This window comes from Oncorhynchus mykiss, chromosome 23 (genome assembly GCF_057628025.1).
Source record: "Oncorhynchus mykiss isolate SJ-2025 chromosome 23, ASM5762802v1, whole genome shotgun sequence".
Lineage (NCBI taxonomy): Eukaryota > Metazoa > Chordata > Actinopteri > Salmoniformes > Salmonidae > Oncorhynchus > Oncorhynchus mykiss.
Genome location: NC_143044.1, coordinates 33,802,256 through 33,825,104, shown reverse-complemented (window position 1 = coordinate 33,825,104; position 22,849 = coordinate 33,802,256). Strand labels below are relative to the sequence as shown.

The 22,849-nt window shown below is 43.4% G+C and overlaps 1 protein-coding gene across 13 annotated transcripts; it reads left to right on the top strand.

Annotated features, from left to right (window-relative positions):
- Positions 1-8,130: 8,130 nt before the first annotated feature.
- Positions 8,131-22,146, top strand: exoc7 (exocyst complex component 7). 13 transcript variants are annotated; one of them, XM_036960502.2, is made up of 22 exons: positions 8,131-8,473; positions 8,862-8,927; positions 9,139-9,323; positions 9,723-9,828; positions 10,047-10,269; positions 11,763-11,930; positions 13,147-13,158; positions 14,525-14,617; positions 15,229-15,297; positions 15,814-15,959; positions 16,888-17,040; positions 17,204-17,302; positions 17,497-17,559; positions 17,683-17,749; positions 18,599-18,637; positions 19,151-19,210; positions 19,778-19,898; positions 20,241-20,336; positions 20,491-20,554; positions 21,055-21,096; positions 21,295-21,428; positions 21,660-22,146. In XM_036960502.2, exons 1-22 carry the CDS (start codon positions 8,414-8,416, stop codon positions 21,760-21,762), a joined length of 2,169 nt encoding a protein of 722 aa, XP_036816397.1. In that variant the 5' UTR covers positions 8,131-8,413; the 3' UTR covers positions 21,763-22,146. The 13 variants fall into 13 exon arrangements, with proteins under 13 accessions (XP_036816397.1, XP_036816398.1, XP_021436760.1 ...); XM_036960503.2 differs by lacking the exon at positions 13,147-13,158; XM_021581085.3 differs by lacking the exon at positions 14,525-14,617.
- Positions 22,147-22,849: the final 703 nt, after the last annotated feature.

Sequence of the window (22,849 nt, the reverse complement as noted above, 5' to 3'; positions counted from 1 at the left end):
AGTGTCCAGTGATTACAGGGGTATGTACAGTGGGGCAAAAAAGTATTTAGTCAGCCACCAATTGTGCAAGTTCTCCCACTTAAAAAGATGAGAGAGGTACACTTCAACTATGACAGACAAAATGAGGAAAAAAAATCCAGAAAATCACATTGTAGGATTTTTAATGAATTTATTTGCAAATTATGGTGGAAAATAAGTATTTGGTCAATAACAAAAGTTTATCTCAATACTTTGTTATACACCCTTTGTTGGCAATGACAGAGGTAAAACGTTTTCTGTAAGTCTTCACAAGGTTTTCACACACTGTTGCTGGTATTTTGGCCCATTCCTCCATGCAGATCTCTTCTAGAGCAGTGATGTTTTGGGGCTATTGCTGGGCAACACAGACTTTCAACTCCCTCCAAAGATTTTCTATGGGGTTGAGATCTGGAGACTGGCTAGGCCACTCCAGGGCCTTGAAATGCTTCTTACGAAGCCACTCCTTCGTTGCCCGGGCAGTGTGTTTGGGATCATTGTCATGCTGAAAGACCCAGCCACGTTTCATCTTCAATGCCCTTGCTGATGGAAGGAGGTTTTCACTCAAAATCTCACGATACAAGGCTCCATTCATTCTTTCCTTTACACGGATCAGTCGTCCCGGTCCCTTTGCAGAAAAACAGCCCCAAAGCATTATTTCCACCCGACCCATGATTTCCACCCGACGAGTTGAGTTTTTACCAAAAAGTTATATTTTGGTTTCATCTGACCATATGACATTCTCTCAATCTTCTTCTGGATCATCCAAATGCTCTCTAGCAAACTTCAGATGGGCCTGGACATGTACTGGCTTAAGCAGGAGGACACGTCTGGCACTGCAGGATTTGAGTCCCTGGCGGCGTAGTGTGTTACTGATGGTAGGCTTTGTTACTTTGGTCCCAGCTCTCTGCAGGTCATTCACTAGGTCCCCCCGTGTGGTTCTGGGATTTTTGCTCACCGTTCTTGTGATCATTTTGACCCCACGGGGTGAGATCTTGCGTGGAGCCCCAGATCGAGGGAGATTATCAGTGGTCTTGTATGTCTTCCATTTCCTAATAATTGCTCCCACAGTTGATTTTTTCAAACCAAGCTGCTTACCTATTGCAGATTCAGTCTTCCCAGCCTGGTGCAGGTCTACAATTTTGTTTCTGGTGTCCTTTGACATCTCTTTGGTCTTGGCCATAGTGGAGTTTGGAGTGTGACTGTTTGAGGTTGTGGACAGGTGTCTTTTATACTGATAACAAGTTCAAACAGGTGCCATTAATACAGATAATGAGTGGAGGACAGTGGAGCCTCTTAAAGAAGAAGTTACAGGTCTGTGAGAGCCAGAAATCTTGCTTGTTTGTAGGTGACCAAATACTTATTTTCCACCATAATTTGCAAATTAATTAATAAAAAATCCTACAATGTGATTTTCTGGATTTTTTTTCTCATTTTGTCTGTCATAGTTTAAGTGTAGCTATGATGAAAATTACAGGCCTCTCTCATCTTTTTAAGTGCGAGAACTGGCACAATTGGTGGCTGACTAAATAGTAGTGTACACCGAGGAACTTGAAGCTTTCCACCTTCTCCACTGCGGCCCAATCGATGTGGATAGGGGGGTGCTCCCGCTGCTGTTTTCTGAAGTCCGCGATCAGCTCCTTTGTTTTGTTGATGTTGAATGAGAGGTTATTTTTCTGGCACCACACTCCCAGGGCCGTCACTTCCTCCCTGTAGGCTGTCTCGTCATTGTTGGTAATCAGTCCTACTATTGTTGTGTCGTCTGCAAACTTGATGATTGAGTTGGAGGCGTGCGTGGCCACACAGTCATGGGTGGGCTGAGAACGCACCCTTGTGGGGCCCCTGTCTTGGGGATCAGTGAAGTGGAGGTGTTGTTTCCTACCTTCACCACCTGGGGGCAGTCCGTCAGGAAGTCCAGGACCCAGTTGCACAGGGTCCACAGTTAGCTCTTCATCCACAATATAGCAGGGGGTGTAAAGCCATAACACATACATTTTTCCAGCAACAGACTATGATTGATAATGTCAAAATCCACAATGTGTAGCTGTGCCACCAGAGACTCTGGGTTCGCGCCCAGGCTCTGTCGCAGCCGGCCGCGACCGGGAGGTCAATGGGGTGACGCACAATTGGCCTAGCGTCGTCCGGGTTAGGGAGCGTTTGGCCGGTAGGGATATCCTTGTCTCATTGCACACTAGCGACTCCTGTGGCGTGCCGGGCGCAGTGTGCGCTCTAGCCTCCCGAATGGGCCTCCGAATGGTGCAGTGGTCTAAGGCACTTTATCGCAGTGCCACTAGAGAACCTGGTTCAAGTCCAGTCTCTGTCGCAGCTGGCCGCGCCCGGGAGATCCATGGGGTAGCGCACAATTGGCCCAGCATCGTACCGGTTAGGGGAGGGTTTGACCGGCAGGGACGTTCCTGTTCCATAGCGCACTGGTGACTCCTGTGGAGGGCTGGATGCAATGCACGCTGACACAGTCGCCAGGTGTCTGGTGTTTCCTCTGACACATTGGTGTGGCTGGCTTCTGGGTTGAGTGGCGGTTGTGTCAAGAAGCAGTGTGGCTTGGCTGGGTTGTGTTTCGGAGGACGCATGGCTCTCGACCTTCGCCTCTCCTGAGTCTGTATGGGAGTTGCAGCGATGGGACAGGACTGTAACTACCAATTGGGGAGAAAAAGTAAACATTTTTAAAAAAAAAGTTGGATGTCTAGCGAGCTAGCTGGCTAACACATGTTACTGTAATATCAGTGGATGAGCTATGCAGATTAAAGCAGTTACACATGTCTGGAGTTATTGTAATATCTTAGCACAATGAGGCAGGGATGCGGGTAAAAGAACAATGTTTGTCAGATGCCATGGGTCAAGTGCAAGTACAGATGATCACCTGTAGTAATTAGTAACAGCACAGGCACTCTAGGTAAGTACATGTACATACATTACATGTTTTCTGAATGTTTCCATTAATGTTTTCTTCCCTATGTTTGTAGGATGACAACGATGATGATGATGATGATGATGGCGTCTCCCTGTTTGATGCAGAGTAGGGTAGTCAAAGACGACTAAAATCAAGAAATTTGATTCAGCATTGCACTCAGTGGCTCAGCCAGAAAACAGTATAACTCAATGGCTTTCAGCCCTGAATACAAGCCACAGTCCCATTCATATCATATTTTACAGGCATCCAATGGTCTCCTCCTTCCACCTGTTCCTCAGGGTGCTCATAGTGCTATCTTGATGTACCTACTCTGTGAGCTCCTCAGCAGTAGCTTCATTGTCTGCATGGTCACCGTCATCCTCTTCCTGTCAGCTGACTTCTGGACCGTTAAGGTAGGCCCTAAACAGTAATACTGTAGAACAAAACAGCAATAGAATAGTAATAGAATACTAATAGAATAGAATAGTAATATAACTCCAATAGAACCGCAATAGAACCAATAAAATATCAATATAACATGTGTAAATATTGTCAACCTTCTGTCTCTTTTGTTTAACTAAGTAGCCTAATGATGTATTGACTCCTCTACCATATTTCAGAACATCACTGGGTGGTTGATGGTGGGCCTGAGGTGGTAGAACAAGGTGGATGGACAATAGAAAAAGCCACTGGGTTGTTTGAGTCCAGAAAGGTAGGTCACACACATCCCAATCTTTTCGGGGCAGATAGTAACTAACTGCCCTCCACTGAATTACCTTCTTCTGTAGGGGTAAAACCTAGTTCCATAGAACCTGTATCGACTCTGGATTGTGATGTCATAACAAAGCCTATTACTGTATATACATGTGGTCTCTCCCAATCTTGAGGTGTACTTTCTTTGGATACACTCAAAGCATTATAACCCTCAATCCTAGAATTTAACCAGCACTTTGTATTGCAAAATACTTACTTGGTCAACAAGCTAGTTGGCATCCACAGATGTGAGAAGGTCTTCTCTTTCCTATCAGCCTGGTGGGAATTCAAAGCAGCTGGTGTCAGATCCAAGTCGAGGATCTTCTGGTTGGGCCTGGTCATGTGTCCAGTCATCTGGGTCTACTTTGTCTTCAGCACACTCTTCTCCTTCAAGATCAAATGTCTGGTTAGTCAAATCTAGTCCATTATATTTTAAAGTGAATATCACATGGGTGTCAACACAGCTGAGTTAAGTGTTATTTCTTAGCTTTGCCAGTGCTCTCTCAATTTGTGGAGATTGCTTCATTGTCAGACATACTGTGTAAGGCGTCACTGCTGACATTACTCATCAGCACCATCGTCTCTTTCAAAATGAAGTGGGCTAGTTATTTTTTAGCCTTGCCAGGTTTCTCTCACTATGAGGATGTTGCTCCGATGTCAGCCATAAATGACCAGTTCTTATAATCTCGCACCTCTCTCCTCCACCCAGGCCATGGTCATCATGGGCGTGGTGCTACAGGAGGCTAACCTGTACGGATATGTTCGCTGTAAAGTGGGTGGTAGGACCAGTTTGAAGAACATGGCTACTAACTATTTTGGACGGGTAACTTTTTGAATGCATAGTCTGACAACTGTGACATGCTTAACACCCTGGCCATCCTACAATCTAAGCTTGATCTCACACAAATTATCAATGAACCCACCAGGTACAACCCAAAATCCGTTAACACGGGCACCCTCATAGATATCATCCTAACCAACTTGCCCTCCAAATACACCTCTGCTGTTTTCAACCAAGATCTCAGCGATCACTGCCTCATTGCCTGCATCCGTAATGGGTCTGCGGCCAAACGACCACCCCTCATCACTGTCAAACGCTCCCTAAAACACTTCAGCGAGCAGGCCTTTCTAATCGACCTGACCCGGGTATCCTGGAAGGATATTGACCTCATCCCTTCAGTAGAAGATGCCTGGTTGTTCTTTAAAAATGCCTTCCTCACCATCTTAAATAAACATGCTCCGTTAAAAAAAAAAACAGATATAGTCCTTGGTTCTCTCCAGACCTGACAGCCCTTGACCAGCACAAAAACATCCTGTGGCGTTCTGCATTAGCATCGAACAGCCCCCGTGATATGCAACTTTTCAGGGAAGTTGGGAACAAATATACACAGTTAGGAAAGCTAAGGCTAGCTTTTTCAAGCAGAAATTATAAAAAATATCTTCCGAAATTGTTGCAACCCCTATTACTAGCCTGTTCAAACTCTCTTTCGTATCATCTGAGATTCCCATAGATTGGAAAGCTGCCACGGTCATCCCCCTCTTCAAGGGGGAGACACTCTAGACCCAAACTGCTCTAGACCCAAACTGCTATATCTATTCTACCCTGCCTTTCTAAGGTCTTCGAAAGCCAAGTTAACAAACAGATTACCAACCATTTCGAAACCTACCATACCTTCTCCGCTATGCAATCTGGTTTCAGAGCTGGTCATGGGTGCACCTGAGCCACGTTCAAGGTCCTAAACGATATCATAACCGACATCGATAAGAGACATTACTATGCACCCGTATTCATCGACCTGGCTAAGGCTTTCGACTCTCGAATCACAACATTCTTATTGGCAGACTCAACAGCCTTGGTTTCTGAAATGACTGCCTTGCCCGGTTTACCAACTACTTCTCTGATAGAGTTTAGTATGACAAATCGGAGGACCTGTTGTCCGCACCTCTAGCAGTCTCTATGGGGGTGCCACAGGGTTCAATTCTCGGGCCGATTCTCTTCTCTGTACACATCAATGATGCCGCTCTTGCTGCGGGTGATTCTTTGATTCACCTCTACGCAGACGACAACATTCTGTATACCTCTGGCCCTTCTTTGGACACTGTGTTAACTAACCTCCAGATGAGCTTCAATGCCATAGAACGCTCCTTCTGTGGCCTCCAACTGCTCTTAAATGCAAGTAAAACTAAATGCATGTTCTTCTACTGATCACTGCCCGCACCTGCCCGCCCGTCCAGCATCACTACTCTGGACAGTTCTGACTTAGAATATGTGGACAGCTACAAATACCTAGGTGTCTGGTTAGACTGTAAACTCTCCTTCCAGACTCACATTAAACATCTCCAATCCAAAATTAAATCTAGAATCGTCTTCCTATTTCACAACAAAGCATCCTTCACTCATGCTGCCAAACATACCCTCGTAAAACTGACCATCCTACCGATCCTCGACTTCGGCGATGTCATTTACAAAACAGCCTCCAACACTCTACTCAACAAATAGTATATGTGGCATTGGTTTTGTCACCAAGGCCCCATATACTACCCACCACTGCGACCTGTACGCTCTCGTTGGCTGGCCCTCGCTTCATACTCGTCGCCAAACCCACTGGCTCCAGGTCATCTACAAGTCTCTGCTAGGTAAAGCCCCGCCTTATCTCAGCTCACTGGTCATAGCATCACCCACTCGTAGCACGTGCTCCAGCAGGTACATCTCACTGGTCACCCCCAAAGCCAATTCTTCCTTTGGCTACCTCCTCTCCTTACAGTTCTCTGCTGCCAATAAAGCTGGAGACTCTTACCTCCCTCACTAGCTTTAAGCACCAGCTGTTAGAGCAGCTCACAGATCACTGCACCTGTACATAGCTCATCTGTAAATTAGCCCATCCAATCTACCTCATCCCCATACAGTATTTATTTATTTATCTTGCTCCTTTGCACCCCAGTATCTCTACTTGCACATTCATCTTCTGCACATCCTACCATTCCAGGGTTTAATTGCTATAATGTAATTACTTCGCCACCATGGCCTACTTATTGCCTTACCTCTCTTCTCTTACCTCATTTGCACATGCTGTATATAGATTTTTCTACTGTATTATTGATTGTATGTTTGTTTATTTCATGTGTAACTCTGTGTTGTTGTATGTGTCGAACTGCTTTCCTTTATCTTGGCCAGGTCGCAGTTGCAAATGAGAACTTGTTCTCAACTAGCTTACCTAGTTATATAAAGGTGAAATAAAATAAATAAATGAATAAATAAATAAAAGTCCTGATTCTCCATCCATTTCCAGAAGTGTGCACTTGAAGGCTCCCTGACATACTTTGGGAGACGGATGGAGAATTGGGATGCAACGTGTCGGCCTTACTGAAATGGACAAGAACTGTCTGTATTTATTTAAATCAGGATTTTGTGTGCGTATCTAATGTTGTGTTTTTGTTTTGTGTGTTTTCTCTCTGACAGGCAATGTCTGAACAAGAAGAATCATAGAGAAGGGTGACTGCTCTCAGATTTTAGCTTATGTTTGCATTATTTTGAATGCTACAGTATACCTAGAGTTTTACTAGAACCTAATGCAAAATAGAAACATTTTGTAACAAGAGTTTTCACATTATAATACCATTTAAAGTGAGAAAAATGATCATTTCTAGATTAGTCTGTGCTTTTCCACTGTAGCTATACAGACTCAAGGCCTTATCTGTTTTATTTGTTGTTTTGCATTTTATCCCTAGACTTTATACAATACAGTGAAATGTTGTTTCTGACTTGTATTATACAAACATGTTGCATGTATAAAACTGATGGTTGTAAAGCAATATAGAAGATCAAGTTCATGTGTAAATAGTATATTTATGTAAAAAAATAAAGAAATGTGAGGCATATTTTTGCGGAGATACATTTATAACGTTTCCAAAATGAGCTGTGTGTTTTTGAGTTTTTCTGGATTTCCTTCATGAAGTGCATTACTAAACTTTTAGGAATCTAAAATCTTTCATTTTAATTTGATGTGTGGGGTCAAAGAGTACACACAGGACCCCTTTGTTTTTACACTGATGCTACTCGATGTTTATTATATATGCATAGTCACTTTACCCCTACCTACAAATACAAATGACCTCGACTAACTTGTGCCCCGCACATTGACTCGGTACCGGCACCCCCTGTATTATTGTTATTTTATTGTGTTACTTATTTATTTTTTATTTATTTTGTAAATGTTTTCTCGACTCTTTTTCTTAACTGCATTGTTGGTTAAGGGCTTGTAAGTAAACATTTCATGGTTAAGGTTTACACCTGTTGTATTTGGCGCATGTGATTAATAAAATGTTATTTGATTACACCCCTCTGTTTCATAGTTTTACTCATGGGAACTTGATGGGAAGGTATTTTCATAAAATTAAATGATGTGGCATAATTGAATCAGTATTTTAAAGTAACTCATAAGCCTACATACGTCAGTGGTGCGTTGGTCATGTTAGGTTCAGTGCGCAATTAATGTTAGGATCGACAGCGTCAACTTGTGGAACATTATTGCAACGTTTTCTGACACAACAAAGATGGCCACTGTTCATGACTGATGTGAAGAAGACGGATACGGAAGCGAACTCGTTTTGATTGCCCCGCCCCAGCTGATGAGAATCTGGGGGTCATTGTTATTATTTTGTTGAATAGCTTTTGCTATTATATTTTCAATATTGGTGGCCTTTCTTCTGTATCTACGTTTGCCAAAAACACCTAGGATGATTCCGACCGAGGATGCGTCCGCGAGGAAGAGGGAGATAGAGGAGAAACTAAAGCAGGTCGGTTTCAGGAAATGGGAAGGGAAGGAAATGGGAGAAATCTCTAGCTAGCTAACGTTAGATAGCTAGCATTATTTACTAGCAAAGCGATATTTGACTTTGGCTACTAAATGTTGTCCTCTCTATGCATGTTATAAGTGTAATTTGTTCAAATGAGTTTACAAGTGTACACTGCACAGTCATACCCGACTTGACCTGTCGTAACACAGCCACACAGAGGCGTTTTTCTTTGATCAGCGTTCTCAGACCTTTAACGTTACACTAGGAATGGTTGATAAGCAGATGTTCCAACAGAACCAAGCTATGCTGTATTGTAGACATCCCTGTCACTATCCTGCGTCTCGGGCCGCTGTTGTCATAATTCGTTCATTCCCTCTATGAGTAACAGGAACAGGAAACCCTGTCCTTCATCCGAGAGAATATGGAGAAGAGTGATCAGCTGACTAAAGGGATGGTATGTTGCAGGTTGACACTCTTTTCCCACTCAATACTCATAGAAATATATTTCATATAGTTGGTGAATACAAAAGTCAATGGTTCCTTTCAACTATTTTTTGACATTCTCATAATCTGTACTGTACACTTGAAACCTGGGCCTAGTAATTCCACATAAACTGTTATTTTACTGCTGACTCTTTCTGCAACCCACCACTGCTCCCATGCAGGTGTCCATCTTGTCATCGTTTGAGAGTCGTCTGATGCAGCTGGAGAACTCCATCATCCCAGTACACAAGCAGACAGAGAACCTACAGAGGCTTCAGGAGAATGTGGATAAGACCCTGTCCTGCATGGACCATGTCATCAGTTATTACCATGTAGCCAAGGACACCGACAAGATCATCAGAGAGGGGTGAGAGTCAGACAGGGCAGACAGACAGACGGAGAGAGAGACTGGCATCTATTTATATAGACAGCTGCACGCTGTTAAATAAAATGTAAATAAATAAAATGTTCACGCAGTTTTATTGAGTGTAACGTTTTGACCCAAAAGTCGGCGTAAGGCTATTTTTGCATTATCGCGCTCTACTTAACTATTATCCTGCTATCCTTGGATTTAATCTTCCATGATATGACAGTCATCATATTTTATTCAGCACTGTCTTATTGCTTCCTGTGTTGGAGTAGAGAGTACTGTAAGCAGTGCTGTTAACTACTAGCTTTTAACTACTAGCTAACAGTCCAGGCAAAATGTCTTAGCTTGGGATAACAGACCAAAGCTGATACCTGGTGCTATGTTTCTATGTTCCAGGCCAACGGGTAGACTAGATGAGTACCTGGCCTGCATTGCCAAGATCCAGAAAGCTGTTGAGTACTTTCAGGACAACAACCCAGATAGCCCTGAGCTCAATACAGTGGTACAGTACTCAAATATCGGTCTCTCTCACTCGCTCTTGTTTTCTTGCTCTCTCTCTTTCTCTCTTCTTTCTCTCTTTCATTCCCCCCTCTCTCTCTCATCCCCTGTCTCTGTCACTCTCTCTCACTCCCTCTAATCTCCTTCCTCACATCTTGTTATCAATAACAATACATTCTCAACATTAAATACTTACTTCGCTGTACTTTTTACTATCTACAGAAAGCACGATTTGAGAAGGGTAAGGAGCTCCTGGAGGCTGAGTTCCGTGGTCTGCTGACCCGCTACAGTAAGCCTGTTCCTCCCATATTGATCCTGGATGCCATCACTGTAGATGAGGAGCTGGAGGTTCAGGAGGAGGTGACTCTAGAACACCTCCCTGAAGCCGTGCTACAGGATATCATCTGTATCTCTGGCTGGCTGGTGGAGTACGGACGCAACCAGGGTAGATCACCCACACTTTATACATTGTCACTGATCTCTGTCCCCAGTCATTTCTCCTTTAGCATAGTCCCTTGGAGTATGGACTCACCCAGGGTACTTGTACTGTACATGAAATGCACTCACTCTTCCATTGATGTCCATTTCATGTTTGAAGGTGTCATCGGTTTCTTTTCAAAGGATGCTGATTCTATTTTATAGTACATAAATCAAATAAAATGTTATTGGTCACATGCGCCAATAAGAAATGAAAGTAACAAATAATTAAAGAGCAGCAGTAACATAACAATAGCGAGGCTATATACAGGGGGTACCGGTACAGAGTCGTGTGGCGGGGGGGAGGAATGTAAATAGTCTGGGTAGCCATTTGATTATTCAGGAGTCTTGTGGCTTTGGGGTAGAAGCTGTTTAGAAGCCTCTTGGACCTAGACTTGGTGCTCCGTTACCGCTTGCTGTGCAGTAGCAGAGAGAACAGACTATGACTAGGGTGGCTGGAGTCTTTGACAATTTATAGGGCCTTCCTCTGACACCGCCTGGTATAGAGGTCCTGGGTGGCAGGAAGCTTGGCCCCAGTGATGTACTGGGCCTTATGCATGACCCTCTGTAGTGCCTTGCGGTCGGAGGCTGAGCATTTGCCATACCAGGCAGTGATGCAACCAGTCAGGATGCTCTCGATGGTGCCGCTGTAGAACCTTTTGAGGATCTGGGGACCCATGACAAATCTTTTCAGTCTCCTGAGTGGGAATAGGTTTTGTCGTGCCCTCTTCAGGACTGTCTTGGTCTGCTTGCACAATGTCAGTTTGTTGGTGATGTGGACACCAAGGAACTTGAAACTCTCAACCTGCTCCATTACGTGTAGACTTAATACTATTATATATATGTTATGTGGATTACGTGTTGAGGAGAGATAACACGGCAATAGGAGATTGCAGTACAGGTCACTCAGATGAAGCCAGTGTCAATGAGGAGGATGAGGATTCAGTCAGCCAACAGGAAGAGCAGTAGCAGGACTGTGGATAGGGTCAGATGAGATCCCTAACAGCATCAACCCATCTCACCCTCAGGAACCGTAAGTGGCAGAAACAGACTAGCTGCCCCTTCTCTCATGGTTAGTGCTATCCGGGATCCTTGGGACACCCCTACCATAAACCTAACCATACCCCTAACTTAACCCTAACCGTTTTCAACTTCAGAGGGGTGAGGTCAGAGTTAGGACGTCCCAAGGATCCCGTTCAGCACACTACATGATAAGTTGAAAACCTTTTCCTTGCATTGGTGTACTCAGAACCTACCACACCCTTGTCAATTCCATAATTATGGGTTTTATGGTGGTTATCGTCCAGTTTTGACCACTTCTTCTCTACCTCTGCAGACTTCATGATTATGTTCAACAGTTGTACTCAAAACCTGCTCTTAACACAGATGTAGATTTCATAACCATATTTATGTATGATAGTTGTCCTCTCCTCTTGACCACATCTCCTCTCTGCTCTGCAGACTTTATGAACGTTTACTTCCAGATCCGCTCCAATCAGTTGGACCGCTCCATCAAGGGTTTGAAAGACCACTTCCGGAAGAGTTCTGCCTCTTCTGGCATCCTCTACTCACCAGCCGTTCAGACCAAACGCAAGGACACTCCCACTAAGAAGGCACCCAAGAGACCAGGTCAGTGCCCTGCTGCGGCCCGGTAACATTACACTCTGCTGTGCCTCCATGATGATTCAACTATAGCTATAGTGTCACTATCACTCTCATCCGTATGCTAAAATCATACCCACCACAAACAGGTTCATATCTACCACAAGTTCACAGAATGCATTACTTCATCACAGTCACCACAAACAGGAATATACACTCTGAGTGTACAAAACATTATGAACACCGGCTCTTTCCATGACAGACTGACCAGGTGAATCCAGGTGAAAGCTATTGTCCCTTATTGATGTCACCTGTTAAATCCACCGTGGTAAGTGTAGATGGGGGAGGGGAGACAGGTGAAATAAGGAGTTTTAAACCTTGAGACATGGAATGTGTGTGTGCCATTCAGAGGGTGAATGGGCAAGACAAAAGATTGAAGTGCCTTTTGAACAGTGTATGGAAGTAAGTTCCAGGCGCACCGGTTTGAGTGTGTCAAGAACTGCAGCATTGCTGGGTTTTTCTTTTCTTTAACAGTTTCCTGTGTATATAAAGAATGGTCCACCACCCAAAGGTCATCTAGCCAACTTGACACAACTGTGGGAAGCATTGGAGTCAACATCCCTGTGCATCCCTGTGGAACGCTTTTGACACATTGTAGAGTCCATGCCACAATGAATTGAGGCTCTTCTGAGGGCAAAAGAAGGTGCAACTCAATATTATGAATGTGTTCCTAATGTTTTGTACACTCAGTGTAGATATCAAAATAATCTTATCATACACTGTAATACAATTTCAGACAGCTCACACACTTAAGAATGTCCCTCTGGTCTGAACATTCTGAGTCAGATGATTGGTTGTAGTTCCCCCTCTTGCGTAATTCTATTCTGTTTCAAGTGTCCTCCAAATCACTGAGAGCATGATTCATCATTGTCGTCACGACTACCGAGCTTCTCTAGCATCTTCAGCCTTATTAATGGACGACAGTGTCCCTCACCACCCCTTCTATGATTACATTCCAAATGGAACCCTATTCCCTATATAGTACACTGCTTTTGACCAGGGTCCATAGGTCCCTGGTCAAAAGTAGTGTGCTACTGTATGTAAGGAATAGCGTGCCATTTGGGACGTAGACTATATGTTCCTGTGATTTTGCCTTCTCTCTCCTTGTCATGACCCCAACTAACCCCTCTGCTTTCCTCTTGTTTTATAATCCTCATGTGTATTGTGATGATGGTGATGACAGTCTACATCCCAGGTAAAGAGAAAAGCTTTAGTGTGTCTCTCTATCGTCTCGTTACCATCTCTTGCTTCTGTTAACTGGACGCCACATTTCACCACAAACGAGGGTGCCGTAGTCAGTGACCAGAACACCGTGAAGTAGAATCATGCCATCTGACGTGGAAACAGTTATGCTACCACTCCCCTATTCAGCGTGATTGATAGTTTGTTGTTTTTGTCACTTAGGTTAGTTGGTCACCTCCAGTGGGGTTTCTTGATGTAGTTGGATACAGGAGGAAGAGGCAGACTTGACAGAAGCATCTTGCATGTCTTTATTTTGACCTCCCAGTTTTGTGGTTTCTTTGGTGTTTGCCAGGAGTGTTTGGGGTTTTGTCTGTATTGTGACTGCTCTGCAACCAATATAAAAAGTTATAAAGTATTTTAAGGTAGTTTATAGATGGTTTATATTGACTGACCTGAAAGCTAACATTTTCTCCATCAAAATCAGCCAATTGCAGAACATGAACATATTTATACCGCTTGATTTAGAAGTAATTTAACCACATGGCCTACAACATCCGATAACTAAATGCTCCTATGCTATAACAATGCATTTGCTACATGGCTTATATTCTATTATAATTGATCAAAAAAGTTGCTCAGTAATAGCTTACGTTGCTAGAATTGAAAACATCATAGGCAAAGCATAAGTTGAGGAATAAGGATTGTTTCAGACATTTCTACGTAGATCTATTTCTGCATCATTATTTCTATTCTGTCTCCCACTTCATTGATATTTCTAATAATGCATCAATTGCTTACTAACACACAAACCCAAGTCGGAATCGTGTACTGTTTTACTTGCTCTCTATTTGTTTGCATTAACTCAGGCTTTTGTATGAATCTACGTCTATAAGATGTAAAACATATAACCATGTAACAATTTTACCTACCAATGCTACGTTAATGTTATAACAGTAGTAGTGTGAGTGAATGTCCATAATAACAATGCTGAAATGAATGTATTGTTAATTCTGATGGCTGTTTTGTTTGTGTTTGTATAATGAACCTAACCTTTACATTTTCTTTTTGTTACCTTGCTGGTGGAGTGTGCTTCGGCGCACCCCGTCATAGTGTGTTTATCTAGCTGTGCTGTAGTTCTACCTTGTAGTTGTATTTCTGTGTTGTGTAGTAGCGGTGCTAGGCCACGGTTCCCATTGCCCCCCCATCTCTTCTCACTCATGATTGGTGGTGGTGAAGGGATGTGGTGTTGGTGTATCTTCATCACACTACCTAGCTCTCTTCCTCTCATCTCTCTTCCCCCGTTCCTACTTCGTTTCTCTATCTTCTTTTCTTCTCTGTGGACCCCTGGATTGTGTCTGTGTGTCACTCTGTGGGAGCAGGGACCATTCGCAAGGCTCAGAACCTTCTCAAACAGTACTCTCAGCATGGTCTGGATGGGAAAAAGGGGGGCTCTAACCTCACTCCTTTGGAAGGTAACGCACCCTGGCTTTGTTGTCTTCTCTTCGGTGTCTTTCTCTTTCTATCACTATGCCAGTGTACTGGGGTTACTGGTCTGTTGCTCTTGTCCAGGTTAACTTGTTGTTTTTGTTAAACAACAGACACACTGGCTGTTAGACGCTGCAAATAATTTAAAAGCTATGTTGTTTAATGAATACAAAATATAGTTGTAATTCAAATGTTTCATCTTCAGTGTAAGGTGAATGTTATAACTCCTTTTTAGCTAGCCTGAAATATACCACATTGAAATGTAGTATTTGGTAATAGAAGTTTACTTGCAACACGTGTTAGAACTGCAGCAGGTCTAAACTGGTGTGACTTCTGGCTTTCAAAGTAATGTAAATCTGGTTCCTGTAAAAGCTATAACATCCACTAACTATCTCAGACACAGGTCAAACAAACTCACAAACCCATTGGTCCCCCTGACCTCCCCCTGCCCCCCAACAAGGGTGTTCTCTGCTTTCCCCGCTGGGTGCTTGGTGGTCAGTATATGTTTCTAGGCGAGTCCCAGGCTTACCACTTGGCCTATAGGCCCCAGGAGTGAGCCTGGTTCCATGACTATACCCCCCCTCCCCCCACCCATCAGGTCACGATCATGACCAGCGGGTCAAACACCAGTCAGACGCCCTGACCGACAAGCATGGGGCAGCAGCAGGTGAGTAAGGGGGAAGTTTGCTCCAAAATGTCCATATGGGGAACAAGACACCCACCAGTATTCAAGCCCGTGGGATGTGATACCAGGTTCAGCACACATCCATTGACAGCTATGGAAGCCAGTGGATATGTGCTGACAGTTAAAAAGTTAGCTATTATTGTTTTAAAAACCTCATCAAATAGTAGTCAGTGGTTATTTTCAGCTTATATACTGGTCAGGTAATGTCATTATATAAATGTGAAGTAAATTCTCCCCTACTGGCATTCTCCATTTTGCTTTTAAAATACAGTGAATATAATTTTGAACAAATACATGCCCAATATTTATCTCCCTTCGGGGAAAAAACACCATTCATGGAAGTAGCACATCAAGTAAGCATGCTGTAAATACACATATCTAAACAGTCATAATTCTCAGTCAGGATTGTTGGTATTATTGCAACCTGCCCAATGCCTCTGGTCCACCAAGTCTCATCTCCATCCTGTCCACTAACTGACCTCACCATGTGCCCCTCAGGGAAGGATGATGTCCTGGACATAGAGATTGACTCTTACATCCACTGCATCAGTGCCTTTGTGAAGCTGGCCCAGAGTGAATACGTCCTGCTCACAGAGATCATCCCTGAACACCACCAGAAGAAGACCTTTGACTCCCTCATACAGGTCAGGCCTCAGTCAGCCAAGCCACAGGCCTTTATGACTCCCTCATACAGGTCAGGCCTTAGACAGGCAAGCCACAGGCCTTTATGACTCCCTCATACAGGTCAGGCCTCAGACAGGCAAGCCACAGGCTTTTATGACTCCCTCATACAGGTCAGGCCTTAGACAGGCAAGCCACAGGCCTTTATGACTCCCTCATACAGGTCAGGCCTCAGACAGGCAAGCCACAGGCCTTTATGACTCCCTCATACAGGTCAGGCCTCAGACAGGCAAGCCACAGGCCTTTATGACTCCCTCATACAGGTCAGGCCTCAGACAGGCAAGCCACAGGCTTTTATGACTCCCTCATACAGGTCAGGCCTTAGACAGGCAAGCCACAGGCCTTTATGACTCCCTCATACAGGTCAGGCCTTAGACAGGCAGGCCACAGGCCTTTATGACTCCCTCATACAGGTCAGGCCTTAGACAGGCAAGCCACAGGCCTTTATCGTTTCGGTTGCCTCTTTTTTTCATGTCAGATGAGGACAGTAATATCATAGCTCACTGTATGATCATGTCTCAACCAAAGACAGGCGAACAATAGGTATTTCTTACCCAGAAGAAGACTAATATAACATGATCAATGGTCTCCTGAGTTTACTGTGTCTGTGCAAATAACAAGATTGTTTTCAAAGAGAATGTTGTCAAATCAAAGTTTATTGGCCTTATGCAGAGGATACAGGGTGTAAATGGAACGGTGAAATACTTACTTGCAAGCTCTCCTCAGCAGTACAATACACGTTATCAAAATGGTAAAGAAATAAGTAATAAAAAGTAGTAAAATAGGAATGTTGACAGAGACGTGAAGTACCAGCTCTGATATTGGCTCTCTGATATAATGTACAGTGAAGCTGACTCCTCCTGTTACTCTGTCTGATCGCTTGTGTCTTAGGAAGCCCTGGACAACCTGATGCTGGAGGGTGACAACATAGTGGCGGCAGCACGGCGGGCCATCATGAGACACGACTACTCTGCTGTCCTCACCATCTTCCCCATCCTCAGGCACCTTAAACAGACCAAGCCAGACTTTGACTCCACGCTCCAGGTAATGTAACCTACAGGCCTCACTTAAGCAGATGTATGAATTAACAATAAACTATCTGAAATGTAATGCCAAAGCCAATTTTACGTTGGACAACAGAAAGCTTTTTGAATTAAATTGCATTATGATCTAATTTCCCTTTTCCCTTCATGGTATGTATCTACAGGGCACAGCTGCCAGTACCAAGAACAAGCTGCCTACCCTCATCACATCCATGGAGACTATCGGAGCCAAAGCCCTGGAGGAGTTTGCAGACAGCATCAAGGTAACTACACTCCACCGATCACTCCTTAGCTCTTTCAACCATACTATACACAGCTTGAACCCATTAACAAACTATTCCTAAACTATTTACAGTATAATATGTATGGACATTTTATTAGGACCAGCATCTCCTAGTGTTCTTGTAAGAGAGAAAAAATATTGAAGACAAATTTGTGTCTCTCTTTTCTATGACAGAATGACCCTGACAAGGAGTACAACATGCCTAAGGATGGAACTGTCCATGAGCTCACCAGCAATGTAAGCCAGCACCCTCCCTCTTGACATACAGTCTGCAGTTTATATAGTGGCATATGTTGCTGTTAGCCTCTCCATGTCACATACCGTCATCCCTTACATTATTCCTCTCTCTCTCTTCCCCAGGCCATCCTGTTCCTTCAGCAGCTGCTGGACTTTCAGGAGACAGCCGGAGCTATGCTGGCTTCTCAAGGTAGGGAGGGCTGAGTGGACTGTCCTGTCCAGGCATCCTATTCCCTAATAAGGTCCACTGCTTTTGACCAGGGCCCATATGGCTCTGTTCAAGAGTAGCGCACTATATAGGGAATAGGGTGCCATTTGGGACGGACTCCGGGTCTGCTGTTAGTGTCCACCAGCTTCTGTCTGTCCATTGTTTGTCTGTTCTGAAACGGTAGTAGTAGACCATCCCATCTTTGTCTGAGAAGTCCCATGTATCCACCAACTGATGTTTGTAATAGAAACTAAACGTCCTCCTTATCTCCAGTTACGTCACATCAGCATTTCTCTCCTCCAGAGTTCTTTCTGGCCCTTCTTCCTCTGTCTGTGTCTATAACTTCCTCTAATGTGTTGCTGACTTGAACTCATCTCTTCTTCACCTCTTCCTCACCATCGCTGCTGCACTGCCTTTCTCTGCCTCTAGAGGGAGCCCCTAGACACTCCATATACTGTACTATGGACATGCTGTTCCCTTTCTAGGGACTATCTGGGTGACCATTTCTAACATCAATGACCACACATATCAGCCTTTGAACCCTTTGAGAGGGAAAGATATGGACCGTCATAACAAGACCAATCATACTAGCAATAAGGATGAAAAGGGGCCCCCACTGTTCGGGTTAGTCCCTCCTGCATCCCAGTACCGTGACCCTATACACTCACCCCATGCCCCTTACCCATAAACCACCATACTCTCTACCTATCGCTGTCTGGCTGTTAACAGTACTTTGCTTACTCTGCACTAACATATCTTTTCTAACCTTTTGCACTTTGCTTCTCTCATCTTTTCTGTCTTTCTCTTTTTTGCCTTGCCTCTGCCCTAAAGTACTGGGGGACACGTACAATATCCCTTTAGACCCCCGAGGTAAGCCAATACAAGACAGGTGCTTCACTACCAGAGGAGTAGGGAAGGACAGCGCCATTAATACGTTTCTGACTTTATGAATGGTCTCAGGTTTTTATCAACATGTTGTTTAGGATTGAGTTAATGGATGAGTAATGTTACACAAAACCCATGAACAGAAATACATTGATAGTATGTATGGGTAGTAGTATTGCATCCTTATATGATTGTAAAGACTGTGGAACATGGATCATGCTACTGAGGTGCTTACAGTATTATGGAAATTGCGTTTTTCCAGCCAGTCACACTCTCCCATATATTTTACATTTAAATTGTAATTAAGCTTTCGCCTCTAATGAATTAAGTTATTCGAACAGGAATAAAAATGACTATAATTCAAATCCCAAAAGAGATCATGGGAGACTAACAGAAAGATGATATGATATTATATCCCAGTTGAGGGATTAGCAGTGACACAGTGGATTATGTAACTCAGCGGTTATAGATATGTTAACACTGTTTTACAATCTGCAGAGACCAGTTCGTCAGCCAGCAGCTCCGAGTTCAGTAGGAGACTTCTCAGCACCTACATATGTAAGTTTAGGAAGTGAAGATGTGTATGTTAAAACGTTGCATGTTATAAAGAAAATCAAGAGCTTAATTAAAGGTAGACTTGGCGTTTTAATGTTGCCACGAGCAGCACTGCTGATATTGCGATTAACGCAATGCAAGATTTTGCTGTCACACAGAGTATCTGCGCATGTGCAAAGGTTCGCTTCACGCTGTTACAGGGTGGTTGCGACAGGACCAAAACAGGGGAGAAGTTTAACCTTCACCCTTCAACGCTCTTAGTTGTTGCGGAAATGAACTGCTGCTGTTTACATTGCATCTACGTCATCTCGCTGAGTCTACCTTTAAGTAAAGATACACGCTGTATGTAATCCATTTGTACAGTAGCTATATAAAGGACAGACCTTTGAATTGTTTTGGTCACATTATATAACTTTTCTCCAACACAAACATCCCCTCAATGACAATAAAGTTGATCCTATATATCTTATATAACTAGATGATTCAAATGTGCATACAGTTGGAACCAACCAAGCACAGTTTACGAATGTCCTTGGCTCTGATTCTGAATCTGGTTTGCTTCTCTCTCAGGTAAAGTGTTGGGGAACTTGCAGCTGAATCTTCTCAGTAAATCCAAGGTGTACGAGGACTCTGCTCTGAGTGCCATCTTCCTCCACAACAACTACAACTACATCCTCAAGTCCCTGGAGAAGTAGGCCCCGATATCCCCTTATTATCCCACCAACGTGCCTGCACGACCTCACACACAAACCATTTCCATTGATATCTTTCGAAACTACTAGTAACCCTATTGATATCAGCTACTCAAATAAATATATATATATATACATACATACATACATACATACATACAGTAAACACTAATCAACAAACGAATTGCCACGGAGCCAAACACCTTTTCTAATGCAGATGCTCAGGCAGAGAATTGATATACCATAAAGCAAGAATATACTTAGTCAAAGTCACATGTTATTTTAACCATATTACCCTGTGTGTGTCCATGTGTGTGTCCGTGTGTCGGTCCCTCCCTCAGGTCTGAGCTGATCCAGTTAGTGACAGTGACTCAGAAGAAGGCTGAGAGTTCATACAGAGAGCTGATAGAACAGCAGAAACAGATATACCAGCGCAGGTAAATACATAATGGGCTGAAGGGCATCTGGGTACACTCTCATTTAGATGTAGCTACAGCATGTTCCTGAGTCACTAGCTAGTACCTGCACTACGTAAACTATCTCCTGTGATCTTACATAACATACTATTCTGTTTGTCTTGCTTTTCTTTAGCTGGTACAAGGTCACAGAGCATATTACGGACCGGAACATGCCTGCCTTCCAACCAGGAACCAAGGTGTGACTGTTTACTTGATATGCGTATGTACACTGAGTGTACAAAACATGAACAGCTGCTCTTTCCATGATAGACTGAGTCCAGGTGAAAGCTATGATTGCCCTTATTGATGTCACTTGTTAAATCCACTTCGATCAGTGTAGATGAAGGGGAGGATGGAGGCTAAAGAAGGATTTATAAGCGTTAAAACAATTGAGACATGGATTGTGTATGTGTGCCAGTCAGAGGGGTATGGTAGTAGCTGCCAACTTGACACATCTCTGGGAAGCATTAGAGTCAACATGGGCCAGCATTCCTGTGGAATGCTTTCAACACCTTGTAGAATCCATGCCCCGACGAATTGAGGCTGTTTTGAAGACAACTCAATGCAAGGAAGGATGTACACTCGGTGTGTATACAAAGCATACAGCCTTGTTTGCGATGCTTAGCTTGCTGTGCACATTTGCTATTGTATCTGTACATGTGAAGTAAATGGCCTTTCATATGTTCCCTCTAACCAGCTGAAAGACAAAGAGCGTCAGGTGATCAAAGACAAGTTTAAGGTAAGATAACCAACAGCATACAGGTAACACAAAACACATTCAATCCCTACCAAGGATATACTGAGGATTCAAGAGTGATGAATTGGATACTTTTTAAATGTGCCAACATATCAGTTAAAATGCCTTCAATTTAATCTCAAGCTCCATGAACGTATGGTTTAAACGTATCCTTATGGACTGATCCCTTGCTCTCTGTAGGGATTCAACGACGGTCTGGAGGAGCTGTGTAAGATCCAGAAGGTGTGGGCCATCCCAGACAAGGAGCAGAGAGACGCCATCCGCCACGCCCAGAGGAGAGTGGTATCCGAGGCCTACAGGGCATTCCTACAGAGGTGAGTCTTAAGCACCACCACTACTGTGACATCTGTGTTATTCCTCCTCTCTCACATTTTGTAAAGGATGGTAACCATTGTAACTTGTAGGAAATGTATTTATTTTCTGGGTTTGTCTTCTGTTAGTCAGAACCTCGCTAAAAGGGTTTCCTTTCTCTCCGCAGCTCAGTTAAGGACGGCTGTAAGTTTACACAAAACATTGTTACTCATGAATGTTGAATTCCTTCACAGATACGCCAACATTTCGTTCACCAAAAATCCTGAGAAATACCACAAGTATCGTCCAGAGCAGGTGGAGGAGATGATCGAGAGGCTTTTTGATACCTCAGCCTAAGCCACGCCCATTGACCACACCCGCAAAGTAACCATACCCCCAACCCTCATAACACTCAGCTCAACCTCCTGGGTCCCCTACGACTCAGGCCTGTTCAGGAGGATGTAACGTTCACATAGAAATGCATTGTGTAGAACAGATATGATTGTCTGTCAGATAAAATAGGGAATTGTGTCACCTCTATTCATTCTATTTATATCTGCAACATTTGGAAAGTTTTACTGAATAAACCCCAGAGCTCCTGCCTCCCCTGAGACACCCATTGCCCTATGGGTGTCTCATACTTTATGCTCTTTTTTATATAGTAAAGTATTTATATGTAATTTTCTTGTTCTCCAATCAATGAGCATCTGAATCTAATAAAGCAAAGTCTGTGATTTGCGATGATGTTGTTATTGTTTTGTTGGTGGTGGGTAATGCAATTACATAACAGCACAGTAGCTACATATACTTGTCCAGTCAGTGTGTTGTGTACTAATAACTAATCTAATTGAAAAGGTATCAGATGTGAATAGAATAGAATTACCAGTTGTCACTTATTGTTGTCATTTATTCCAAATTATGGTTATTCTGGTGAAACTATTAGTTTCATCTTTGAAACCATTTGTTTCAAGGTATTAGCTTAATCTAGAATATATGTTCAGATTGGATGAATACAGCAATAATGCATGACAAGTATTGCGTGGCCGGATCTGTACATTTTATAAGATACTACTCTCCGACCACACCAAATCCTGAAATCATCAAAATGCTAATAATGTCGAGAGATAGCTAATGTTTGGATTGAGTCGACACATCAGTTGTAGAACTTGGAGATGGGCATTGGAGAGATAGATGCAATAGGAAGGTTGAGGAGTAGGATTATTGTTTGAAAGGTAGATGCAATAGGATTATTGTTTGAAAGGTAGATGCAATAGGAAGGTTGAGGAGTAGGATTATTGCTGGAAGGTTGAGTAGGATTATTGTTTGAAAGGTAGATGCAATAGGAAGGTTGAGTAGGATTATTGTTTGAAAGGTAGATGCAATAGGAAGGTTGAGTAGGATTATTGTTTGAAAGGTAGATGCAATAGGAAGGTTGAGGAGTAGG

Excerpts from the sequence above, each read along its gene's own strand:
- exoc7 (XM_036960502.2), top strand. The coding sequence starts at position 8,414 with ATGATTCCGACCGAGGATGCGTCCGCGAGGAAGAGGGAGATAGAGGAG. Across the intron at positions 8,474-8,861 it reads TAGAGGAGAAACTAAAGCAG|GAACAGGAAACCCTGTCCTT; the intron begins GTCGGTTTCAGG and ends TATGAGTAACAG. Across the intron at positions 20,337-20,490 it reads AAACAGATATACCAGCGCAG|CTGGTACAAGGTCACAGAGC; the intron begins GTAAATACATAA and ends GCTTTTCTTTAG.